This window comes from Symphalangus syndactylus, chromosome 9, assembly GCF_028878055.3.
Source record: "Symphalangus syndactylus isolate Jambi chromosome 9, NHGRI_mSymSyn1-v2.1_pri, whole genome shotgun sequence".
In the NCBI taxonomy this organism is placed as follows: Eukaryota; Metazoa; Chordata; class Mammalia; order Primates; family Hylobatidae; genus Symphalangus; species Symphalangus syndactylus.
Genome location: NC_072431.2, coordinates 41,655,547 through 41,682,763, shown reverse-complemented (window position 1 = coordinate 41,682,763; position 27,217 = coordinate 41,655,547). Strand labels below are relative to the sequence as shown.

Here is a 27,217-nt window from a genome sequence, read left to right as displayed (position 1 = left end):
AATTATTCTCCTTAGGACTTCGGTAATACAAGTCATTTTAAAAATGCCTTTTCCTCTGGCAAATAATTGTTGCCCTCAGTTAACAAAGTACATTGAAGAAATTTTTTGGTAACTAAGTATAAAGAAGAAAAAACACATCAATAATGCCATCACCCGAGATAACAGTAAAATGATAAAAATGGCTCTTTCCAATTGTTTAATGCATATACTTAATATACATAATCTTGTATAGGTTTCTTTACCCTGAAGTGAATATCCTGTATGTAAATCTAAATGACTTTGAAAGATGTTTTACTATGTGTTAAAGACAAATTTCAAATAATGAAAAAGCCAACAAAATTTCTACTGAGCTGTTTATATGAAAACCTTCACGCTGATGGTATTGGTTAATAATAGCTAGTATTTGCTGAACACATGCTGTGTGCCAGCAAACCTCACAATATACCTGTGAAGTTGATACTATCATTATCACCATTTTGTGGGTGAGAAAATTAAGCATTAGATTATACCTAGAGTCATACCCAAGCATACCAAGTGAGGGGCAGACTTTGAAGCTTGCACTCAGGTAGCGTATTTCTACAAATAGAAATTGGCTGATGTGCAAAAATTAGGCAAAGATTGACTTATTTCCTGCTAGCCTAGCCTCAGTTTTCTATTTTGGAAAAAAATAGGAAATGAATTTTATTAATACATTAAATACATATTTATTAATACATTAACATACAGGAAAAGACTTTTAGGTGTGGGAGGTAGCATGTGTTAATAGGGCTGAGGTATTTTTGTTAGACTGGTTATTTTATGACTACTGTGTGACTCGACAGATACCTGATCAAGGCCATTATTGTAATAATGGGACACAGTGATCTGTAGCATAATGGAAGGGGATACATAATACTTGAGAAAAACCTTCATAAGCAGAATCAGAGAAAAACTTTTGGACATTGTACTGCTTTTAGGAATTCACAGCTTTCCAAATTTGATAAACTAAAAATCCAAGCTCTACCTGGTAGGCAGCTTGTGGTTGTGGTCAGAGAAAGCTTTAATCATAAGTAGGGTAATTGGTAGAACTCCTTTCCTCCTAATGTTTTCTTAAACTGCCTGAAGTTTTTCAATTTACGTTTTCATAGTACCCCAAATTCTACTAGAGATAAGTTTGTGGGAAGAGTGCCAAATAGAAGGTACAGTACAAGTAGAAGGCAAGGAGGTAGCATATGTATCTGGAAAAAAGTAAATAAATCAATGTATGTAACTGAAAAATTTACTGTCAGCCACACTGCTCTCTTGTATTTTCAAAACTTTATTTCCAGCGTTCTCCTGGACCTTCTGGGCACTTCTGATTGCTTATTATTATTATTTTCAGAAAGTGTCTCACTCTGATGTAGTGGCGCGATCTCCACTCACCACAACCTTCACCTCCCCAGGCTCAAGCAATTCTCCTACCTCAGTTTCCGAGCAGCTGGGATTACAGGTGTGCACCACTACCGCCCGGCTAAATTTTTTTTGTATTTTTAGTAGAGATCGGGTTTCACCATGTTGGCCAGGCTGGTCTGCTTATTCTTTTTTAAAAATATTTTTTGTAGAGACGGGGTGTCAGTATGTTACCCAGGCTGGTCTTGAACTCCTAGCCTCGAACAATCCTGCCCTGGCCTCCCAAAGTGCTGGAAGCCACCACAACCGGCCAGACAGCTCATTTTTCAAAACCAACTAATCTTGGTGTGCTTCCTTGACCGCTCCCCCCACCCCACCCACTCCCAATCCCTGAAAGAAAAGCAATAAAATGTTTGTTCTTCATCAGTATTATAAATAATTGCCTCCCTTCATATTATAAATAATTGCTTTGCTTCCCCGTTATTAGGTAAATCCTTTCTGACTTGAAGTATGTATTGAATCTGACTTTTATCCATTTCCACGACTTTGGGTCCTCATCCTTGGAGCCATGTCTCTTCCCGTAATGATCCTAATACTAATTTAGTTTGAGGGGATTTTTTTCTAGCTTATTTCCTCCTTCCCCAGTTTTTCAATTTTACCTAGTCTACTGTTAAACCCATCCATTTGCTCGTTTGTTGACATTGGGGCCGTGTCTTGGTCTGGTTCTGCCATTTTATCTCTTGGTAATGGGTTGATTTTTTGTCCTTGCATTTTTGTGCATCGTACAAGTTTTGACTAAATGCTTAAACTAAAAACAGAACAGATTAGAGACTGAGATAAATAGTATTTATGCATTGATATGGGCATATTCTTCTTCTGTTGGGGCATTGGTATGGTGGGTTGACTTTGTTTTGTCTGTAGTTGAGATGGGTATGACCTTTATTATTGCTTTATTTACCTTCAGAGTATTCCAGTAGTGGACTGCCGCTGCCTAGTGCTTAGTATGAGGCCAAGAATGTTGGAGGAGTGTCCCCCTCTCCCTGCTTCAGCCCCAAGACGGAGTCTTGCTCTGTTGCCCAGGCTGGAGTGCAGTGGTGTGATTTCAGCTCACGGCAACCTCCGCCTCCTGGATTCAAGCGATTCTCCTGCCTCAGCCTCCCAGGGAGCTAGGATTACAGGCACGCAACACCATGCCCTGTTAATTTTTGTATTCTTAGTAGAGATGGAGTTTCACCATGTTGGCCAGCCTGGTCTTGAACTCATGACCTCGTGATCCTCCAGCCTCGGCCTCCCAAAGTGCTGGGATTACAGGCGTGAGCCACTGCACCCAGCCATGGAGGATTTCTGAAGAGTCTAGGCCAATTATCTTACATAATGTCTTCCATTTTGGGTGTCTCATCCTCATGGTGGTGTTTATATGATGGCTATTGTATATTTGTTTAAAAGTGCTCTTTTTGCAGTTTCCTGTTCCTTGCCTGTATGTTTCAAGCTTCTCTTTATTTAAACATGCTAAGCATAGTTTTATAATCTGCCTAAAATGCTTGATTTGATGTTTTTGCTACTCTGTTTTTTTCTCTCATCTTGTGTCTCAAAGACCTTGTTTGTGATATCTTATTTTGCTGTATACTTAGTTATCCCTTGTTCGTTATACTTGAAAAAATACTTGTAGAAATAATTTGAAAGTTAGCATGAAGGTATATTCCTCTAGCAAGATTTATGTTGGCTTCTGCCATGTTCCTGGTGGATTACTAAATTGGGACCACCTTAAACCAAATTCAGGATTTGAACTTCCATTTGCCAAGCAGGCAACATTAACCTGGGCTGCAAATCTGCACAAGAGCTGGTTTACTTCTATTAATAGCTTAACTCTTTCCCGAACTCCTCAAGACGGAGTCTCGCTCTGTTGCTCAGGCTGGGGTACAGTGGCATGATCTCGGCTCTCTGCAACCTCTGCTTCCCGGATTCAGGGAATTCTCTGGATTAGCAGGGGTGAACCGCCACATACGGCTATTTTTTTTTTTTTTTTTTTTTTTGTATTTTTAGTAGAGACGGTTTCGCCATGTTGGCCAGGCTGGTCTTGAACTCCTGACCTTGTGATCCGCCCTCCTCGGCTTTCCAAGGTGCTGGGCTTACAGGCATGAGCCACCACGCCAGACCTAATAGCTTAACTCTTAATCTGAGGTTGTGATCTTTTGGAGTCCACCTTATTGTGAGGAGGTGGCCTGTTACGATTCCTTACCTTGTTTATGTCCTGGATCTCTCAGAGTTTCTTAGGATGCCCAGAGGAATGGAGTCACTCATTTAAAAAAGCAGTTCATTTTTTTCATAGCTAAAGCAAGCCCACAGGTTTGTGAGATATAGACAGACTACATAAATTGTTGAATTGGTGGGAATACAGGTTTTTTACTCTTGTTGCTGTGTCAGCCACTATTAAAATGCCTTAAGGTGAAGGCATACTTAACAGAGTAAAAGTATGTCTTATTAGGTAAACTAGCAGCTGTATTATCAGCTTCAGAGAATCTTCATCCAGAAACTTCATCTCAGAAGTCAAAAAGTTCAGTAAGTGAAAAATCTCAAATACTAATCATACGATTTTTTTGTGTGTGTGGCTTTGTAACTGATTACATTCCTTACACACTGAATACCAGTTCTGGAGAATAGAAAGTGTAGCCTCTTGTCAGTGCCTCCCCTTCCTCAGTCATAGACTTGTTGATGAGGAACATGAGGATAAAATTCTAGTGGATCTATCATGACTGGGACTTCAGTGAGGCATACTTCACTGTCCTATCTGACTCCGCTTATAAAACACAAATTCAAAGATAGAATTTCAGGATGTCAGTTGCAAAATTTTTAATGAAGCTCAGAGCTCACACCTACAAAATCAGCCCTGGTGATAAGTTTCTTATCACCAAACAGGACGATAGCCTAACTGTCCAGCTCTGAAATGAAATCTGAATTTTAAAAAGCATGATATAGTGACAGAAGGAAAAGACCATTTCATTGACCATTGAGGAAAGATTGTACATGTGAACTTTTTTTGCACTATTTGTTTTTAAGTCTTGATTTAAAACATTAAGCTTCAAATGCCTCTTTCCAGTAGTCTGCTCTTGCTTATACCTTTTTCTTTTTTGTTGTTGTTTTTGAGAGTCTTTCTCTGTTGCCCAGGCTGGTGTGCAGTGGCCCAGTGTTAGCTCACTGCAACCTCCACCTCCCGGGCTTCAAGTGATTCTTGTGCCTCAGCCTCCTGAGTAGCTGGGATCACAGGCGCGTGCCACCACACCTGGCTAATTTTTGTATTTATAGTAAAGACGGGGTTTCACTGTGTTGGCCAGGCTGGTCTCGAACTCCTGGCCTTAAGTGATCCACCTCAGCCTCCCAAAGTGCAGAGATTACAGTTGTGAGCCACCACGCCCAACCTATACCTTTTCCTTTGTAGCACTTAGAACCATTGAAGTTATGTGGTTATTTGTGTAGTTTGTTCCATGTTAGGCTACAGTTTCTTTACAGGCACCGTCTCAGAACGTTTAGTGTTGCTCCCCTACCTCATTCGCTTGTTGAGTATTAATTACTGTGCTTAGTGCATGAGTATCCAAAAAACTTGGTTAAATGAATGAATGGACTTGAAAAGATGTCTCTTAGAACCTTCTAAGTGATTCGATAGAAGTTTCTCAAGGACTGCACATTTTTGTTTTTCACTATATTTTGTGCTTTTGACCTACAGCTTATGCAACCAAATTACATAAGTTTTCATGTAACACCTACATTGTCAAAATTCAATCAATTTATGTAGAGGAGTTGCCAAAAATAGTTTCATACAATATCAAATTATCTCTCTCAAAGGACTCTGCCTCTTTGCCTTCTCCCAAGGAGGTTTGTTTTAAGCAGATTTCCTACTAGGTTAGTTTAGTTCTGCAAGTAAGAACTGGGTATAAATGTAGTCAGAGTAAACTATAAGAGGTATTATTAGGAAGCATTATTATTGTCATAGAACTTAATATTGATGCATGTCTTTTAAAAAGCATTTTGTTTCCCAAAAGTCCTCAGATTGCAAATATAGTCCCTTTAGTGTCTTCATAGCTGCCTTGATAAAATACCACATCTGCTACTTGTTAAATTGTTCATGGGCTTTTGCATTGTCAGTGTTTAACCATTAATATTCTTTCTTCTAATGAATGCCTTTAAAAAATTTCCAGTTCAGAATTTACCTCTTTTTAATGAAATATTTTGTATGGACTTACCAAATACGTATATAGTTTGTAAAAAGCCGATGGTAGAAAAGTTCTAAGTTAGGTGACCATATGCTTTGTCATCCAAATGAGGCCACTTTTAAGAGACAGCGTAGACACTATTAATAATTATTCTGGGATAATAAGCATAAATTAGAATTTTTCAGCACATAAACTGGGACTGTTCCGGGCAAATGGGGAAATATGGTCATCCTGCTTCTAAGGAAAAGAGCAGTCTTTTTCCTTACCCTTTACCCCATCTCTAGTGCCACTTTGCAAAGGCAGTGCCCCTCTGCTATTTAGCTATTTCTTTTAGGACTTACATACTTTCATTTTTCTAAACAGCGTGCTTATACTGTTATTTCATGGTTTTTCATTGTTTCCTACCATTCTTATTTCCACTGCCCACTTCCATCTCACAATATGTAGCAAATTGATTCAGTAGTCTATATTTACATTATTAAGACTATGTAAATATTAAAGAGCTCACCTAATACAAGCATGCCTTTCATGAACAGCTAAGTTTTTCCAAGTTAAAAAGTTAATTTTTAAAATTGCCTTTTCTTCTGTATACACACTGTTTTTTCAAGTTGTACCACCATCTCTACCACATGCCAATGAGATATAGTTTCCATGTGATGCTTTTTTTTTTTTTCTTAGAACTTCTGCTACCTGAGGTCCTGCTGCAGTCTGAATTGTTTGCTTCCCATGCTTTCTGCATAGCATCCTCCTTAACTTCCCCTTTATCGCTGCTTCCTGGTTTCATATCTCGTTATTTCCTGCCTCACATTCCCATTTTTCTAGGACATGCTCTTCATTTAGCTTCCTCTGGTTGTGTTTTTGGTCGTTTTGTTTTGTTGAGACCTTGCATGTCTGAAAACATGTTCTCTTCTCCACTTCAAATGTACTTGCTAGATTGGAATTCAAGGCGAAACATTTTTCTCAGTATTATAAGCATTATTTCATTGTCTTAAGACTTTATTGTTGCTGTTAAGCTATTCTGATTATGTTCTCTTTGTATGTGACCCATTTTTTCCACTCTAGTAACTTATAGTATCTTCCCATTACTTCTGGTTTTCTGCAGTTTCAAGATGATATATTGTGCTTAGTGTTGGTCTTTTTTCTTTGATGCTCTTATGTAGTCTTGAGCCCTTTGAATTTGGAGAGTTCTGTCCTTCGTTTCTAGAAAAGTTTATTTGGTAATTTTCTCTATATTTCCTTTTTCTGTAACCACAGTCAAATTATAACTCTCTGGATAATTATTTTCATGTTACATTTGCTATTTCTTTTGGTTCTGCTTTCCAGGAGGTTTCTGCAACTTACTCCTAATCCTTATGTTGAATTTATTTCAGTATATCTCATTTTAACAAGTATATGGCATTTTGAATTTCCATAAGCTCTTTATTATGCTGTCGTTGTATTCTCACACATCCTGTTCTTATTTTATGAATGAATTTTTTTTTATACTAAGTTCTAGGGTACATGTGCACAACGTGCAGGTTTGTTACATATGTATACATGTGCCATGTTGGTGTGCTGCACCCATTAACTCGTCATTTACAATAGGTATTTCTCTTAATGCCATCCTTCCCCCTCCTCCCACCCTAAAACAGGCCCCAGTGTGTGATGTTCCCTGCCCTGTGTCCAAGTGTTCTCATTGTTCAGTTCCCACCCATGATTGAGAACATGCGGTGTTTGGTTTTCTGTCCTTGGCGATAGTTTGCTGAGAATGATGGTTTCCAGCTTCATCCATGTCCCTACAAAGGACGTGAACTCATCATTTTTTATGGCTGCATAGTATACCATGATGTATATGTGCCACGTTTGCCTTATCCAGTCTATCATTGATGGGCATTTGGGTTAATTCCAAGTCTTTGCTATTCTGAGTAGTGCCACAGTAAACATACTTGTGCATGTGTCTTTATAGTAGCATGATGTATAATCCTTTGGGTATATACCCAGTAATGGGATGGCTGGGTCAAATGGTATTTCTAGTTCTAGATCCTTGAGGAATTGCCACACTGTCTTCCACAATGGTTAAACTAGTTTACAGTCCCACCAACAGTGTAAAAATGTTCCTATTTCTCCACATCCTCTCCAGCCCCTGTTGTTTCCTGACTTTTTAATGATCGCCATTCTAACTGGTGTGAGATGGTATCTCACTGTGGTTTTGATTTGCATTTCTCTGATGACCAGTGATGATGAGCATTTTTTCATGTGTCTGTTGGCTGCATAAATGTCTTCTTCTGAGAAATGTCTGTTCATATCCTTTGCCCACGTTTTTATGGGGTTGTTTGATTTTTTTCTTATGAATTTAAGTTCTTTGTAGGTTCTGGATATTAGCCCTTTGTCAGATGGGTAGATTGCAAAAATTTTCTCCCAGTGAATGAATGTTATTTGATCCCTGTGAGGATAGAAATAAGCCCCTTTCCCCCAAATTTCCCTCTCCCTGCAGCATCTTAAAGTTTTGTTTTTACTGTTGTTTACTTGGTCCTTCTTTCGTATTGGAGGCCTTCCTTGATTACACGGTAGTCCTTGATGTTTGTCAGTTAGACAAACATCCTGATTTTTGTCTAACTCTAAAAATCCTGATGAGAAACTCCTGGTAACTAGCAGCCTTTGTTGTAGGATAGAATGGTCTAGTGGAAGGCTAGCCTTTAAAGTGGAAACATTTCAAATGACATTCAGAAATCTTATCACCGGTGTTTGGTGATCCAAGAGTAGAATCCCTTAGTCTCCTGACAGCATTGTAGAAACAGGACCACGAAAGAGTCTGTGAGTCTCAATTGAGTATATAAATTTTCTTTTATTCCTTATACTGACCCCATGCCTAAACTCCTGCGGAGATGATTGCATGTCGTGTGTGGGAGATGGGGGGCGTGGCGGGCACACAAGAGTGTTACCTAGGAAATCTTTGTTCTCCAGAGAATAAATATCATACCTTTAGGGGAATGGAAGCTCTACTGCTCCAGATACAGGTTTTGTTTTTTGTTTTTTGTTTTTTTTTGATACGGAGTCTCGCTCTTTCACCCAGGCCGGAGTGCAGTGGCACGATCTCTGCTCACTGCAAGCTCCGCCTCCCAGGTTCATGCCATTCCCCTGCCTCAGCCCCCCAAGTAGCTGGGACTACAGGCGCCTGCCACCGCGCCTGGCTAATTTTTTGTATTTTTAGTAGAGACGGGGTTTCACTGTGTTAGCCAGGATGGTCTCGATCTCCTGACCTCCTAATCCGCCCGCCTCGGCCTCCCAAAGTGCTGGGCTTAACAGGCGTGAACCACCGCGCCCGGCCAGATACAGGTTTTAATTTAACAACTTGCTTTCCAGCCACATGCACCATCCCCCCAACCTGTTGTTATTTTTTTGTGATAAAATACAGAGAACATAAAATTTTACCATCTGAACTATGTTTGTGTACAATTCAGTATTATTGGATATATTCATAATGTTGTGTAAACATCACTATCATCTATCTCCATTCTTTTCATCTTGTAAAACCAAAATTTCATACTCATTAAACAAGCCCCCATCCCCCGCCAACCACCAATCTTCTTTCTCTATGATTTGACTATAATTATTTTTAATGTATCTTTTCTCTGTTTAGATATATAAATACTTACCATTGTATTACAATTGTCTACAGTATTCAGTACAGTAACATGCTGTACAGATTTGCTGCCTAGAAGCAATAGGTTATACCATATAATCCAGGTATTAGACTATACCATCTAGGTTTGTGTATGTACACTTTTATTTTTGCACAGTGACGAAATCACCTAAAGACGCATTTCTTAGAATATATTCCTGTTCTTGAGTGACGCATAACTATGCATACAATGCAATAATATTCAGCCATAAAAAGGAAATTCTGGCATGTGGTACAATATAGATGAACTTTGAGAACATTAGGGTAAGGGAAATAAGCCAATCACAAAAAGACAAATATTGTATGATTCCACTTATATGAGATACAGTCAGAGGTCTTGTAAATCCTTGCCTCAGAATATTTTAAAAGCTTTTTAAGGCCGGGCACGGTGGCTCATGCCTGTAATCCCAGCACTTTGGGAGGCCGAGGCGGGCAGATCACAAAGTCAGGAGATAGAGACCATCCTGGTTGACACGGTGAAACCCCGTCTCTACTAAAAATACAAAAAAATTAGCCGGGCGTGGTGGCAGGTGCCTCTAGTCCCAGCTCCTTGGGAGGCTGAGGCGGGACAATGGCGTGAACCCAGGTGGTGGAGCTTCCAGTGAGCCGAGATTGTGCCACTTCACCCTAGCCTGGGCTACAGAGCGAGACTCCGTCTCAGAAAAAAAAAAAGCTTTTTAAATTATAGTAGTAATGTCCTTATAGTAGCACTATTACAACTCCGAAATGGAAACAATCTAGTGTACATTCATGGTAGAATGGGAAAATAAATTGTGTGCCATATGGTGGAATGCTATGTAAAGAAATTAGGGTGAACTTAAAACTGCATGCAACAACACAGATGAATCTCACAAATATAATGTTGAGCAAATGAAGCTGGACACAAAAGAGTACTTATCGTATGATTCCATTTATATGTATTTAATAGGCATAGGTAATCATTACTTTTGTCATGGGTTTAGAAATGTTTAATGAGGAAAACTTGGAAATTATTAATCTGTAAAGTGGAAAGCACTCAATTCCACAAAATAAATGTAACATTTTGTTTCTTAGAAATTTTATTCATTTTATTTGCATAAATAGAGTCATCCTGTATGTGTAGTTTTATAGATTGACCTTTTTACTTAAAATGTCACTTTCCAATAGTACCATAAACAATCTTTGAAAACATTTTGAGAAACAATTTATTAGCTGTGTGATCATGTGCAAATTACTAAACCTCTCAGTGCCTGTTTTCTTGTTTATAAAGTGGAGATAATATAGTATCTGTCTCACAGGGTTGGTCTGGAGATTCAGTGGACTAACAGATAATCAGAAGGTCCTTACTGTCAAACTTTGCATATAATACTTAATAAATATCAGCTATTGCTATTATTTTTGTTATAATTAAGAGATCCTATGAGTGGTAAATAAAAAGAAAGTTCATTCATTCTTACTTGTGTTTATTGAGTACCTATTGTATCCCAGGCAGTGATTTTAAAATACTTTAAATGATTCTGACCTAGAAAATTCATTGTTGAGATGGGGAAATAGAAAGGTAAACAAATTACAGTGCATAATAGTATCAAAAGTATGTATGAAGTAGAAACATATACAGAGAAGAAAGGTACTTGTGTTTAAACGGATAACCAAGAATTGGGTGGGGAAATGTATAGACTTTCCAGGCACATACAAAGGTTTGTAAGAACATAGTGTGTTAAGGGGTATGCAAATAGTACAACAGGTATGAGCATTGAACAGTAAAAATAGAGAATACCGAAAGAGTCAAGGACAAATTCATGTAGAATATGTAATAGACAAAATTGAGTAAGGAAAAGAGCCCAGATTTTGGAAACAGCAGACCTCAGAGTTCTTCATTCCATTTTTACCATGTTTGTTTGCTTCCTTTTATGGACGATAGGAAACCTTTGATGAACTTCTGCTTTGCGGAAGAGAAGTGATCATTTCACAATTTACCTTGTCAGATATGGTTAATTTGTATGGTTAATTTTTTATTTGAGCTGATGATTAAGGATGATTAAGCATTAAAGGCTTTCATATTTTCCCAAAGGCAATTAATGAAAATTTTTATTTCACAGAAAAATCTTTAAGAATGGAGTCTAAACCTTCAAGGATTCCAAGAAGAATTTCTGTTCAACCCTCCAGCTCCTTAAGTGCTAGGATGATGTCTGGAAGCAGAGGAAGTAGTTTAAATGATACCTATCACTCAAGAGACACTTCATTTAGATTGGATTCTGAATATCAGGTAACATTTTTATTTGGAATATATGTATACAGCCTTTTTCAAAATCCCTAGGGCCACTCTTGGGGGTATTTAAAAAATGTAGTAGCTGGATCTGAGGCATCCTGTAATCAAAACCAATATATATGTAGCAAAATGAATAACATTTTTTCAAACTTTTTGGACTTCAGAATTATGGATAACAGATTGTAACCTCATGTAAAATCATACTTTTGGGCTGGGAACGGTGGCTCACGCCTGTAATCCCAGCACTTTGGCAGGCCAAGACTGGCGGATCATTTGAGGTCAGGAGTTCGAGACCAGCCTGGCCAATGTGACGAAACACCGTCTCAACTAAAAATACAAAAAAATTAGCTGGATGTGGTGGCACACACCTGTAATCCCAGCTACTTGGGAGGCTGAAGTGGGAGGATTGCTTGAACCCAGGAGGTGGAGGTTGCAGTAAGCTGAGATCATGAGACTGCACTCCAGCCTGGGTGACAGAGTGAGACTCCATCTCAAAAAAAAAAAAAAAAAAAAAAAAAATGCTTTCCAAAGACTTGGAAAACTTTGTACATAAAAACATAAGTATCAATTTAAGTATAAATTTAACTAAATTGGTCAATCAATGTGAATGGCTTTGTCAGAGGAACAAAAACTGTACCTCCTTTCCACTCATTCATCAGACTTTTCTCTGCATATACACAAAGCAGTGGTGAAATAACAAATGTTAAGTGTTTTTCTGGGAGATTATAACTTCTAAATATTTTGCTTTGAATGTTGAGTGATTTTTAAATTAACAGGATATCTTTTTATGAAAGTGCTAAAAGTCTTTCACATGAATTTTTAAATTTGATTTTTATGGTGAGTAATGAGTTTGTATTGGTATGTCCATCTAATCTTACGTAGCTAGTTTTCGTTAGGACCACAAGCTTTTTGTTTTGTTTCGTTTGAAACAGGGTTTTGCTATGTTGCCCAGGCTGGTCTCAAACTCTGGCTCAAATGATCCTCCCACCTCAGTCTCCTGAGTAGCTGAGATTATAGGCACACACCTACCATGCCTGGCTAGTTCTTTGGCTTTTGAAATGGCTTATTGTAACAAATTTAAGCTCGTTGCATTTTTGGCTGGATGTTATAATTAATGTTTGATTTGCAAAAGTCTGATTTTGAGGTAATCTAAAAGAATCGTTTGAAAATTTGTGTTAAGTATTTATATATTTATATGTTATGTGATCTAATATATGACAAAAGTCTCATAAAAATGTTCCTACACAGTAGTAAACATTCTTTAAGATACTCAGAGCAAGACTGAAGTAAAAAACAAAAAAAAATGAAAATGCCCGTATCTGCTACCCATTTCTTAATGGACTTTATATGAACTGCTTACCTGGTCTCTATTTTATTTTAAACTCCAGCTCAGCGGAACCTGGTCTCATTTTAAATGTCAGTTGATATTGTACATTTTCTGCTGCTAGACAAGTTTATGATTCCTAGAGGTGTAGAATCATATATTTTGCCTTCTGTAGAAATGTCATGGTGACATATAAAGGGCACAGAATTGTGTTTTCCTGTATTGTCTTCATAAAATTTTGTCTACTCATTTTTGTCTAATTTTAAAAATATATATAGCTTATTCATGAGGAACACAACTTTTGAAACCAGACTGTACTGCCTAGAGAGGAGTCATGTTTCATCACTTACTAGCTATTGACATATTTTTCTGTTGTGATTGTTTTTGTTTGTTTGTTTCTTTTTTTGAGACAGGATCTCACTCTGTTACCCAGGCTGGAGTAAGTGGTGCAATCACGGCTCACTGCAGCCTAGACCTCCCAGGCTCAAGTGATCCTCTCACCTCAGCCTCTCCTCCAGCAGCTAGGACTGCAGGGACGTGCCACCATGCCTAGCTAATTTTTTTGAAGAGATAGGGTTTCGCTATGTTGCCCAGGCAGGTCTCACACTCCTGGGCTCAACCATTCTGCCCACCTTCCCTCCCAGAGTGCTGAGATTACAGGTGTGAGCCACTGCACCTGGCCAACATCTTTTTGTATCACCTACTTTATCCAATTGTTATAGTTACATGACAGTGCTTTATGTTAAATGATAATAGTGCCTGGCATATGATAAATACTATATAAATGTTAGCTACTGCTGCATTTGTTTTTTATTATTGTTATAATAATGATTATAATAGTGTAGGTGCTAAAATCCTGAATATATTTAGTAAATTTATTGACATTCTCCTTAAGATATGACCATTTTCAAACTGTTTCTTCTAACTTGTTCTTAATGTTGTAGATTATTCAAAAAAGTCCATTTCTGGCCTGGCGTGGTGGCTCACGCCTATAATCCCAGCACTTTGGGAGGCCAAGGCAGGTGGATCACCTGAGGTCGGGAGTTTGAGACCAGCCTAACCAACATGGAGAAACCCCATCTCTACTAAAAAGACAAAATTAGCTGGGCGTGGTGGCGCATGCCTGTAGTCCTAGCTACTTGGGAGGCTGAGGCAGGAGAATCACTTGAATCCGGGAGACGGAAGTTGCTGTGAGCCAAGATCGCGCCATTGCACTCCAGCCTGGGCAATAAGAGTGAAACTCCGTCTCAAAAAAAAAGTCCGTTTCTTATTATGTTAAACAAATAGCAGCATTTAAAAAAAAAAAAACATTTAAATTTCAGCCGGCGTGCGGTGGCTCACGCTTGTAATCCCAGCACTTTGGGAGGCCTAGGCAGGCAGATCACAAGGTCAGGAGATCGAGACCATCCTGGCTAACACAGTGAAACCCTGTCTCCACTAAAAATACAAAAAGTTAGCCGAGCATGGTGGCAGGCGCTTGTAGTCCCAGCTACTCGGAAGGCTGATGCAGGAGAATGGCGTGAACCCTGGAGCAGAGCTTGCAGTGAGCCAAGATCACACCACTGCACTCTAGCCTGGGCAACAGAGCGAGACTCTGTCTCAAAAAAAAAAAAAAAAACACCGTTTAAATGTCATGTTAATGACTTCAAAATGACCCCACCTAAACAGTGGTTATAGTAACATATTAGCGTTGATTTCATTCTGTTCCGAAATTTTAATGTATTTAAATACCCAAGTAAAATTCAGAAATTACTTGCAAACACCCAAAAACCAAACCAAGTAGAATTTTTAAAATCTTTATTGATTCCTAAATTATTTTTATAAATTTTAGGTATTTTCTAAATGCTTTTTAGTTGCTTTAAGTTGCTTTTTTTAATTGCTTTTTTCTTTTTAATGGTATGGGAGCAGTTTCAACCATAAGTCAACCATTTTTAGGCTACTTTGCTTTTTTAGTTTTGGTTTAGAAATTGAAACTCCTGTGTTCTTGAAAAAAGTGTTTCACTTTTTTTTAAGAGACAGGGTCCTTCTCTGTCACCCAGCTTGTAGTGTAGTTGAGCAGTGATGACTCAGCGCAGCCACAACTTTCTGGGCACAAGCAATCCTCCTGCCTCAGCCTCCTGAGTAGCTGGGACTACAGATGTGCAGCCCCCTCCCCCGCACACACACACACGTGGCTAATTTTTTTAAAAATTTTTCTTGTAGAGATGGGGTCTTGCTATGTTGCCCAGGCTGGATTCATACTCCTGGCCTCCAGCAATACTCCCACCTTAGCCTCCCAAAGTGATGGGATTACAGACACCTGCCATCATGCCTGGCCAGTATTTTATTTATCTGTTTTTTCTTCTGTAAAATGGTGATAGTGATAGTGGTTTCTTCATACAGCTACATCGGTATGTGAAATGTAAGATGAACAGGATTGTTCTTATTGTTAAGATTAATTGAAAGAAAAAATACATGTGAAGCACTTGGAACAGTGCCTACAACATAGTATAGCGGTTTGATGTTACTAATTATAATTATTTATAATTGTTATTTTTATTTTTAATTATTTATAATTGTTAACTTTTACTGTTACCATTATTATTTCCTGGTTTTACATTGGTTTAAGATAATATCTGTAGGGTATAGTATAATGTTATCCAAATATTAAGTTACATATAGTATGTTTAGTTTTATTTAGCATTGTTAAGATTACTCAATGTCAAAGGGAGTATTTTAAAATTTTTTGGTTTTTGAGACAGGGTCTCACACTCACCCAGGTTGGAGTATAGCGGCACGATCTCAGCTCACTGAAGCCTCTGCCTCCTGGGCCCAAGCAGTCCTCCCACTTCAGCCTCCTGAGTAGCTTGAGAATACAGGTGTGCACACCACACTGCACTGATTTTTAAATTTTTTGTAGATGTGAAGTTTCACTATATTGCCCAGGCTGGTCTCGAACTTAGGAGATCAAGCAGTCTTCCTGCTTCACCCTCCCAAGGTGCTGGGATTACAGGCATGAGCTACTGCACCTGGCCAGAGGCAACATTTAAAAAAAAAAGATTGTTGAGACTTTTTAACTCACAACTTTTGGAGACATAAAACTTCCATTATCTCAGGCACTTGGTAAATCTGAAGCTTCAGAGAAAAGAGGGTCGGGGGTAGGACATGATAGATCAATTTCAGTTATGTTACAGACTTAATATGGGAACACCTTATATAGTGCTTGACATTTTATAGAACATTTTTTACTTCTGTTTTTAGTTAAGATGGATATTTGTGTCAGTTCATCAATAAGGTTCTGAAATCTAGAAATATAGGTGGTTTCTCTCAGTTACATGATTATTAGGTAATATACTTGAGCTTAAGAATCCAAGATTCTGGATAGCATTGTTTCTTTGGGAAAATGCAGATTCTAAGTTCCGAACGGTTGATTTCCTAAATATCTTTTAGTTCTCAGCCATTTGTAAGCTGCGCTTCACCTGCTACTAATCTTGCTGTTACTTCTGCTATCCCATCTTTAAATTTTTATCACAATTTGAATGATTGAAAACTATGATCGTCTTACGTCTGTAGTAACAATAAGCAAAATTTACATGTTTTTAAAGGAAAATTTAATTTCTATAAATATTGTTAAAAAGGGGTTATTTGTGAATATGTAATTTTGTATGTTGTTTTGGTGTATTTTTCTGTAACTTACTTTAAGGAAGCACTAATCTGTTTAGTGTTTGTTCTGACTGTTTTGCCTTGTTGAGAGGTTGATTACTTTTAATATGAAATAATTTTAAAAGGAGGCTTTTTATACGGTTGTAGGGGCTTTTTAAAGTTATTGATACCTTTTTTTTAGTTTGTAAATAACTGCTATAGAGATCAGTACCATCACATATTTTGCATAGCGTAGAACCAGTGGTCACTAATTTTTTAAAAATCTACCTTATGCAGGTGTAGTTAGTTTTCAAGGAAATAAATACATAGATGCATATACAATTAAACAAGAAAATGAAAACAGTTTAAAATAGGATAAAGAAATATACAGATAGAATACTGAGAGTAATAAATATGGAGAGTGGGTCAGAATTGTAACATTGATAGGCATTGCATAAACCCTGCAGCATTTTTAAGTTAAACTTGCTCTCATTTTGGGTATCAAGAAGATCACAGGAAAACACAACTAGCTCTATAATGAGTATTGCATATAAGAAAAAGAGACTGGGCATGGTGGCTCACTCCTTTAATCTCAGCACTTTGGGAGGGTCACTTGTGGCCAGGAGTTTGAGACCAGCCTGGGTGACATAGTGGGACCCCGCTCTAAAAAAAAAAAAATTAGCCAGGCATGGTAGCACATGTCTTAGTCCCAGCTACTCAGGAGGCTGAGGCAGGAAGATTGCTTGAGCCCAGGAGGTTGAGGTTGCAATGACCCTTGATCATGCAGTTGCTCTCCAGCTTGGATGACAGAACAAGACCCTGTCTCAAAAAGAAAAATATTTACCATTCCTCCAAGGAAACACAGCTTGTCAATTTGCTCTTAAAATGTACAGTGGAGTGACATGAGTTTCTTCTGCATTGGTGTGGAGATGGATACTCTCCATCACATGAATATTTCAAACAAGGAAGAGCTCAGAGTCTTAAGTTGTTGCTCATGGCTAAGGTAATGTTCTGGAAGTCTTTCAAAGCAGGATTTATTCACTTCACAGTCAAGTCATTAACTCATGGAAATGAGGAGCCCAGGAAAAGAATATCATTCTGGGCTAGTTTCTGTTCCTGTGCATTACATGATTTTTAATGATTAATCATTTGCCAGTGGATAACATTGATGTAAATTTGCAAGTATCTTTAAAGTTCTTTTTAAAGAAATGACTTTATTAAGTTGTAATTTCACATACCAGTTTGCCCATTTAAAGTTCAGTAGTCTTCAGTATATTCACAGAGCTGCACAACCATTATGGTTATCACTGCACTACTCCTCTAGTCCCTCTTCCGCTACCAGTGCAAAGCAACCATTAATGTACTTTATATCTGTAGATCTCCCTATTTTGGATTTTCATATACATGAGTGGAAACAGGTACTATGTAGTCTTTTGTTAGTAGCTTCTTTGACTTAGCATATTTTCAGTGTTCATCTATGTTGTAGCATATGTCAGTACTTTATTCTTTTTTGTGGCCTAATACTATTTCATTGTATGGATATGCCATATTTTGTTTATCCATTTATTTTCTGATGGACATTTGGATTGTTTCTACCTTCTGGCTATTATGAATAATGCTGCTATAGACATTCATATGCAAGTTTCTGTGTGGACTTGTGTTTTCACTTGTGTTTGGTATGTACTAAGAATGGAGCTGGGCATGTTGGCTCATGCCTGTAATCCCAGCACTTTGGGAGACCAAACGGCAGGAGTATTTAAGGCCAGGAGTACAAGACCAGCCTAGGCAACATAGTGATACCCCATCTCTACAAAAAAATTTTAAAACTAACCTGATATGGTGGTGCACACCTGTAGTCCTAACTTTTTGGGAGGCTGAGGTGGAACGATCCCTTAAGCTCAGAAGGTTGAGGCTTCATTGAGCTATGATGGCACCACTTCAGTACTGCTTGGGCCATAGAGTGAGACCCTGTCTCATAAAAGAAAGGAATGGAATTGCTGAGTCATGCATAACCTCTGTGTTCAATCATTTGAGGAACTGCCATACTGTTTTCAAACTGGCTAGATCATTTTACATTCCCTTTTGTGTGTATGAAGATTCCAGTCTCTCCACATCCTCACCAACACTTATCTTACTTTCTGATTCTAGCCATCCCAGTGGGTATGAAGTGGTATGTATCTCATTGTGGTTTTGATTTGGATTTCCTTGATGACTAACGATGTTGTACATCTTTTCATGTGCTAATTGGCCATTTACTGTACATTTTTCAGAAATGCCTATTTATAGTAGCTCCTTTGCTCATTTTAAAGTACAGTTGTCTTGATACTGAGTTGTAAGTGTTCTTTATATATTCTAGATACAAGTTCATTTTTGGATACATGATTTGCAAATATTTTCTCCTTAAGGTTTTTTTTTTTAAATTGCATTGTTTTAAGGGCATTTGTGTTGGGAAAATATTTTAAAACCTTAGAAATAATTTTCTGAAAGCAAATACTGACTTATACAGTAGTAATAGTAAATGATTTCATTGACTATACTTCCCGTAAACCTCTTGTTGGAAAGGTGGTATGAATAACTGTTACGAAGGTAAAAAGAAATAAAATGAAAATTGGATGCCTGCTAGTTATATAAAGTCTTGGAAAGTTATTTTCTTTTCATTGTGCATAGAGTATCTATAACTATTAAGTCTCCAAGCTGTCTTATTGATGATTTCTCAGATACACTATATAGTATTTCAGCCACTTTGGTTGGGCTAGATAGCCTTCCACCTCTTCCCTTATTTTATTGAGTTATAATTCGTATACCATACAATTCACCATATCACAGATAGCCTTTTGAATTGGAAATAACTGATGAAAACTATTTACTCTGGGAGCCAAATCTGTTACCTGTCTGGGTAGAGACTGGAAAGTTAATGAAAAAGAAAGAAACCTCTATGAAACTCCAGTGCAAATTTAGTTGCTTTCATCTAGTTTCATACAAGTGCTCATAGTCGGGAGGCAGGAAATGCAAAAAAAAAGATTGATTAGTTTTCATAAAAATTAAAATTTGTGTGCATCGATACCAAGAGAGTGAAAAGACAATCCACAGAATGAGAGAAAATATTTGCAAAGCATATATCTTACTAGATACTGAGACTTGTATCCAGAATATATGAAGAACTCTTACTTCTCAACAATAAAAAGATAACCCAATTTCAAATGGGCAAAGGACTTTAATAAACATTTTTCCAAAGATATATTAATGGCTGATAAGCACATGAAAAAATATTAGTCATTAGGGAAATGCAAGTCAGAACTACAGTAAGATACTTAACACTCACTAGCATAGCCAAAATAAAAAAGATGGATAGGCTGGGCACAGTGACTCATGCCTATAATCCCAGGCCTGAGTTGGGAGGCCAAATCTGGGAGGATTGCTTGAACCCAGGAATTTGAGACCTGTGCAACATAGTGAGACCCAGTCTCTACCAAGAAATAATATAAAAATTAGCTGTGCATGGTGTCGCATGCCTGTAGTCTCAGCTACTCTGGAGGCTGAGGTGGAAGGTTGCTTGGGCCCAGGAAGTCAAGGCCACAGTCATCTGTGATTACATCACTGCATTCTAACCTGGGCAACAGAGCTGAGACCCTGTCTCAAAATTTAAAAAAAAGATGGACAATCACAGGTGTTGGTAAGTGGTGGAGAAATTGGAACATTCATACATTGTTGATGGGACTGTAAAATGGTACAGCTGTCAGCACTTGGAATGTTGCTTTTCCAGCTAGAAGCCTCTGTGGCTGGTGGTGCCTTTCTCAAGTTTTGCTCGGGCCTGCTGGGTGTGTTCTGCCTACTCGTACTGGCAGGCTTTGTTCAACTCGTGCTATCAGCTTGGGTCCCACGCCTGCCAAGGGTGAGCCAGACATGGATCGGCAAGGGGTGCATGGGCAAGTGAACGCAGGGTCCGGCCACTGTTTACAGCCAGGCACACTGGGTGCAGTGGGGCAGGCAGCTGTAGGTGCTGGTGCCCTGTGAGGCTGTGGATGGATCAGGCGTACCACAGGCAGCTTCTTCTGTGGGCACTGAGGAACGCGGTGGCACCCAAAAGCTTGGAAACACCAGGAACTAGAGCCCTAAAGAGGTTGTCACAGCCCTGGTTCAGGGAGCTCCTAGGTCTGGGCTCCCCGAAGGGTCAGAGCTCTTCTCTCCTTGTCGCCCGCAGCATGGTGAGTGGGGGTAGGGAGGGGTGTTTCAGCACTGTTTGTGTTACAGCTCTTCGAGTCCCACCATTTGGCGGGTCCTGAGTTCTTGTCCCACGTCCAGAAAGAATGAGGTACACAGACAATTGGAGGGTTAGCAAGGCGAAGAGGGGCTTTATTGAGCAGTAGTACAGCTCTCAGGAGACCCAAAGTGGGTGGCTCCTTTCCACAGGCAGGTCATCCCAGCGAGTGTGTAGCTCTCAGTGGAGAGGAGACCAGACAGAAGTGGGTAGCTCCTGTCTACAGGGAAGTCAGCCTGACATCTGGCTGAGTCTGAGATTTTCATGGGCTTCAGAGAGGAGGAAGTGCATGCTGATTGGTCTATGGGAGGCAATGGGTGGGCCTGGGATAAGCACCATAAGTTCTTACTCCGGTCCGTGGAACTGGCAGCCCAGTCTCCAGGCTTCAGGCCATCCCAGGCTTGAAGGTTGGGTTTCGCTGGGGACCTGCCCCTTTTCACCCAGGAGCATGTCTGCTTCCTGCTACTGTTCATGGCACCCAGGCAGTTCGTGCCAAGGGATGCCTGCAGACCCATGCCAAGCCGCCCTCAGTTCCCCCTTGGCCTCCCTCTGTGCTTGTTGGTGCCCAAAGTCCAGAGGGGGCCAAGGTAGCAGTGGGCTGGTGTGTCGGCACTGCCCCAAGCATGTGCATACACACCTGGATCGTGACAGTGCCCAAGCTTGGCCAAAACTTTGCTCCAAAATCGGAGCCGGGGGTGGGAAGGGAGGCTTCTCAGGCCCCTGAGAGCACAGGGATACCCAAGTCTACGGCCACAGCTGGGTCAGGGAGCACAGGGCTCCCACCCCACCAACTTGGAAGTGGTCAGGGCTCCCACCTGTTGCTGACTCCATGGAGCACACAGACCCTGCCACGCCTTCTCTGCTGCAGCCGGCGTCTTTGTGGCAGCCACTCCAGATGAGCTGCTGCTGCCATCACAGCTATTAGCATCAACCTATAGTTGGAAAAATAGTAATTCCTCCATATATTAAACATCAAGTTACTACATGATCTATCAGTTACACCCAAGAGTATTGAAAACATACATCCATACAAAAATTTACAGTTGTTTATAACGGCATTGTTTATAAGTGAAAACAACCCCAAAACTACTTGTTTAAGGATTCGTTATGCCCAAGGCAGTATACTTTGAAGACAGACTTATTCCCTGATTTCATTTGGCCTGTAGTAGACAGCAGAAGAGATAATACATTGTTAAATGAATCTAACACTTTATTTAATTGTTCAAAGAATTCCAAGGGAAAAAAACCAATTGCTTCAGACTGAGGATATTTGAACAAATATGGACAAAATTGGATTGTAGGAACCAGGGAAAGGTTTGATTTTGACCTTAAGCCAATAGCAAAACTAGCCAAAACATTCCTCCTATATACTGGCATTATGTATACTGATATGTATATCTATATGCTGATATTAACAAACATTTTTTGTCTTGGATATAGCCATAAAATCTACATGTTGTGTCGTGAGTCATGAAAATTGTTTAATGAACAGTGAGTGTCACTTTAAGCCTTTGGACACTTCAGCATTCAAGAATCAAATGAAATTCATTATCTAAATCTGCTCCCCTATAATCAGTATTTTTAATGAATGGCATAGTCATTTATCTCACCAGTAGACAGTACCAAAAAACTGTTTTTTCTCTATTTCTCACATTGTCCCTAAATCTGATGAATTTTTATCTTTTATAATTGCCCTCTATTCCCATTACTTCATAGGGACTTATTTCTTGATATTCTAGTGGCTTCCTAATTGGTTTTTTTGTTCATTTCATCTATTTCATCTTCCACATGCCTCTAAAAGTCTTTCTATATAGTAATAGATCTGATTTATCCCCCCCCCTTCCTTAGTTCCCAAAATCATGTTTGCAGAAGTGCTATTCAGTAAGTTTATGCAGTCTGTGCAAAATGAGAAAAATAATGACAAGTTATGGAGTTTGTACAAATGTATTCAATTTAAAATGCTCATTCTGAATTATATCCTTCAAGTTTTGGGAGTATATTAAAATGCCTTTTTTAAAAGTTGGGGACAGGATTAGGTGTTAGTTGCTATTTTAGATGTCCTACTGGTCAAAAGTGACAGTTCTCTCTCAATTTTAAATTAAAACATTTTTTATTTTGGTCTCTGAAATCCAGAGGTTTTAGAACCACTGGCCTGCAGGATAAGGTCCCTGATACCTTGATGATAATGGCATATGAAATGGTTTGATTCTAAAATATCAGATTAATTTCATTTCTTATGCTAGCTCCAGTTCATTGATTGGGTGTCTGTAATATTAGGTACAGAAGGCTTGTGAGACTAAGTTTGTACTAAGCTGAAAAGTGCCATTATCAATTTACAAAATACTCTCTAGGCAAAGGATGGGCGAATTCCTGATGTAGCTCATTCCTGCCTTTTCAGCCTCACACCTTCTACTTTATTTTCAAAGTTCCTTTTCCAGTGTTACCATGAACTAATAGATCCCCTGAATGCATGCAGTATGTTTCTCATAATTGAACCATATTGGCTGGGTGCAATGGCTCATGCCTGTAATCCTAGCTGTTCGGGAGGCTGAGGCAGGAGGATCACTTGAACCCAGGAGTTCAAAACAAGCTTGGGCAACATAGTGGGATCCCATCTCTATAAAAAATAAATTTAAAAATCAATAATTGAAGTATAATAGAAAATCAAGTATAAATAGTAATGTCTTAGAAGAAAGCCAGGCCAGATGTGGTGGCTCACACCTGTAATCCTAGCACTTTGAGATGCTAAGGCAGAGGATTGTTTGAGCCCAGGAATTCAAGACCAGCTAGGCAACATGGTGAGACCCTGTCTCTACAAAATAAAAATTACCCAGCCATGATGACATTTGCCTGTGGTCCCAGCTACTCTGGAGACTGAGGTGGGAGGATCAAGGCAGCAGTGAGCTGTGATTAACCCACAATCCTCTAATAAATTCCCACAAGCATCAATTGCCCAGACTGCACGCCAGCCTGGGCAACAGAGTGAGATGCTGTCTCAAAAAAACAACAAAAAAATTTGATGGTAAAATGGTTTATACGTCTTTTTATGTTGTCTATTTGTAATGTCTTTTTTCATTCACCTACCCCGTGAACTTCAGTTACCATCTTCTTTGACTCTTCCCCTGTGTCCTTCAAACATAGTTAGGGTCTTTCTGTAAAACTTTCACTGTACCTACTGTTATAGTACTTATTTATAGTGTAATTATTTATTTATTTACCTGTACTGTAGAGCTTTGATGGAACACATTATTTGGGTTCTCATGTTTATCATGTGAATTTTAGATGAATGTAGACTGAAATTATGGCCCATGATACATTCCATTTTAACTCTTTTGTTAAACAGAAGAACACTTGAAAGAATTTGGTTTCATTTTAATGTTCTTTAGCATAATAAACTATTTACCACATACTTAACTCATGGTAACATGCTTTAAAAAATTATTTTTCTTTTATATCCTGAAAAATTACTTTTATTTTTGAGGTCCTTACTGTCTCTGAGCCATTTAGAGATTATATGCCAAATGTATGTTTCTTAGTGTATCTGTGTCCTGTCTGTGTGTATGTGTCCAGGTAATTACTTTGCCATGATGGAAACATTTTTGTAAAAAGAATAGTACAATTTCAATAATTGTGGTTGAAATATGTTGTCATTTAAACCTACATATTTAAGGAGACAAACTGTTGCCTTTTTAATGCATTGTAGTGAGTAAACTTAACAAATTAAAGAATTGGAGAGAAGTAAAATAGTTTGCGCATTATCAGTGATACATGTGTTACAAGCTTTATTTTGTGTACATATATGTTAAAAGAGAAAACCATGAGTCATGTTTTAAAATATGTACTTGTTTTAGTTGTTGATTTACTGATGAATAAATTTCTGATATTAGGATTTTTTTTTTTTTTTTTAGCATACCCTTATTAGTGTTGTATGACCGTATTCTGGAGACTAGGCATCAGAACAAGGATAAATTTGTTATTAGTTGAAAAATCTGATTTTCATAGTAGGGTAATTCACAATCTCTTTATAGCTTAGTGTTCAGTCTACCTCTAAGAGGTAGACAGGGTTCCTCAAAAGATTGAAATATTAAACCAGTACAACAAGGATTTCATTTTCAAAAAGAAAAAAATATTAAATTAGGAAAAATGATTATAGTTTTTGGTCTTCAGTGTTTCATAACCAAGTGTTTATATACGGTTAAAAAAAGGACTTACTCTACATCAGATTGAGAGCCCAGCAAATACAATTATAATGTATAGTAAATGGACAAGTGGGTAGAAGGAACAAAGACTAAAAAAGAACTACATGGTGGAGGCGCAGGCACAGAGGCTTGTGCCTGTAATCCTAGCGGCCGAGGCAGACAGATCATGAGGTCAGGAGTTTGAGACCAGCCTGACCAACGTGGTGAAACCCTGTCTCTACTAAAAATACAAAAATCAGTCAGGCATGGTGGCACACACCTGTAATGCCAGCTACTCAGGAGGCTGAGGCAGGAGAATCGCTTGAACCCTGGAGGCGAAGGTTACAGTGAGCCAAGATTGCCCCACTGCACTCCAGCTTGGGCAACAGAGCAAGACTCTTGTCTCAAAAAAAAAAAAAAAAAAAAAAGAACTATGTGGTAGAAAAATCGATGCTTGTGGGAATTTATTAGAGGATTGTGGGTTAAATTTAGTACTGAATGCAGCCTTTTGTTGTTTAAAAAATTTTTTTGAACTTACAGTCTACGTCAGCATCAGCATCTGCGTCACCATTTCAATCTGCGTGGTATAGTGAATCTGAGATAACTCAGGGAGCACGCTCAAGATCGCAGAACCAGCAACGGGATCATGATTCAAAAAGACCTAAACTTTCCTGTACAAACTGTACTACCTCAACTGGGAGAAATGTTGGAAATGGTTTAAACACGTTATCAGGTAAGAATGAGTTTCTGTAGGTATTTTAAGCAGTTTTTCTCCAGGTATAACACAGTTGTTCTTAGTTTTGGAATGACGCAAGTAGATTTTATATGAAGAAAGACAGTGGGTCAGAAATGTAGCGGAATTTCCAAAATCTTACTTTAAATTAATGCTAGAACTGATAATAATTCTAATGCATTTTTCTTGTAAAATTGATATAGATATCTTAAACAGGATATTAACAGATTTTAATTAGAATAGCTGGTATTTTATGATAATCAAATTGGTAAATGTATGTATTCTTTTCGTTATTATATTTTGTAATTGTTACAAGGAAAGCTAAATCTACTGATGTGTTTAAAATATTGCTTAAGCATGTCTTATATAAATGATACATTGTAGTATATAATATTTATTTTCAGAAAATACGGAGGCTAAGGCGGAATGATCGCTGGAGGCCAGGAGTTTGAGACCAGCCTAGACAACATAGTGAGACCCTGTTTCTACCAAAAAAAAAAAAAAAAAAAAAAAGAATTAGCTGGGCATGGTGGTGCATGCCTGTAGTCCCTAGCCACTTGAGGGGCTGAGGCTGGAGGATCGCTTGGTCCCAGGAGTTTGAGGTTATGGTGAGCTATGATCATGCCAATGCACTGTAGCCTGGTAGACAGAGCAAGACTCTGTTTCTTAAACAAAAAACAAATACAGAAACTCTTGAGTTACAAAAAAATGGTATTTTAGTAGGAGTTCTATACAAGGGATTAGAAAGTCACAGTTTTAGTCCTCTAACTAGATGAGTGGCATTGGGCAAGATACTAACCACTCTGGGATTTGGATGGTCTATCCATAAAGCTTCATGCCTGGTATTATGTACTGAGACACATATTTTTCACACACGATGAAAAGATCTTTTGTTGAACGGTCAGGAGGCTACTGTCTCACTCATACTCCTCTTCCAATGAAATGTTAGCCAGTGCCAGTGTTTAAGAGGAGCCAAAACTTGTGATGACACAATTGGAGGTAAAATTCTTTAAATGTTTGTGTATTACCAATTGAAGTAGTATAAACAGTTCCTGTCTATTTTGATAAGCTGGAATGCCATGGGAAAGACGTGCCCATCTGAAGGATATTAAGAATGTTGTGATGGCTAAGAGCAGACTGTTAATAACTTTGTAGACAAACACCACTGTGCCAGAGATATTTTTGTTCTCTTCTGCTATGTGAAAACGTTATAAATACTCTAGGCCATTTCTCTTAATAAAGAGGAATTATTAAGGCTACTAGGATTAGGGAAGAAAGAATCAAAATTTCAAGGTAAATAGTGAAGGAAAGAGGTTTGAGACTTAATGTTTAATTTACTTTTAAATGAAATCATATCTAATAAAATTTCGATAACTGTAACAATACTTTAATTCTTAGAATTAAGAATTCTAGAATAAAAAATTAACCAACTGTGGTAGCAGTAAAAATAATTCTGATGAAATTGTATTGTTCACATCTTCCCTTTCCAGATGCCTTTGATTTTGATACTGGCAGTTCTCCAGCATCACTTTCATTGACTTTTTTTGTGAAATTCTCCATCTTTGGCAAGATTTACATTTTTGTTCTGTAATCGTTTTACATAATGTATAGGTAGATG

General features: G+C 38.4%; 1 protein-coding gene across 28 annotated transcripts in view; it reads left to right on the top strand.

Moving 5' to 3' along the window:
• Positions 1-27,217, top strand: part of MARCHF7 (membrane associated ring-CH-type finger 7) — a 55,635-nt gene that overhangs the window by 5,224 nt on the left and 23,194 nt on the right. For all 28 annotated transcript variants that reach the window (XR_010122463.1, XM_063645998.1, XM_063645997.1 and 25 more), the window contains 2 exons: positions 11,316-11,482; positions 25,407-25,599. Coding sequence is in view for 27 of the 28 variants with exons in the window: in XM_063645998.1 (XP_063502068.1) it covers positions 11,330-11,482; positions 25,407-25,599 (346 nt within the window). In the remaining variant the exon portion in view is untranslated. The remainder of the gene's footprint in view (positions 1-11,315; positions 11,483-25,406; positions 25,600-27,217) is intronic.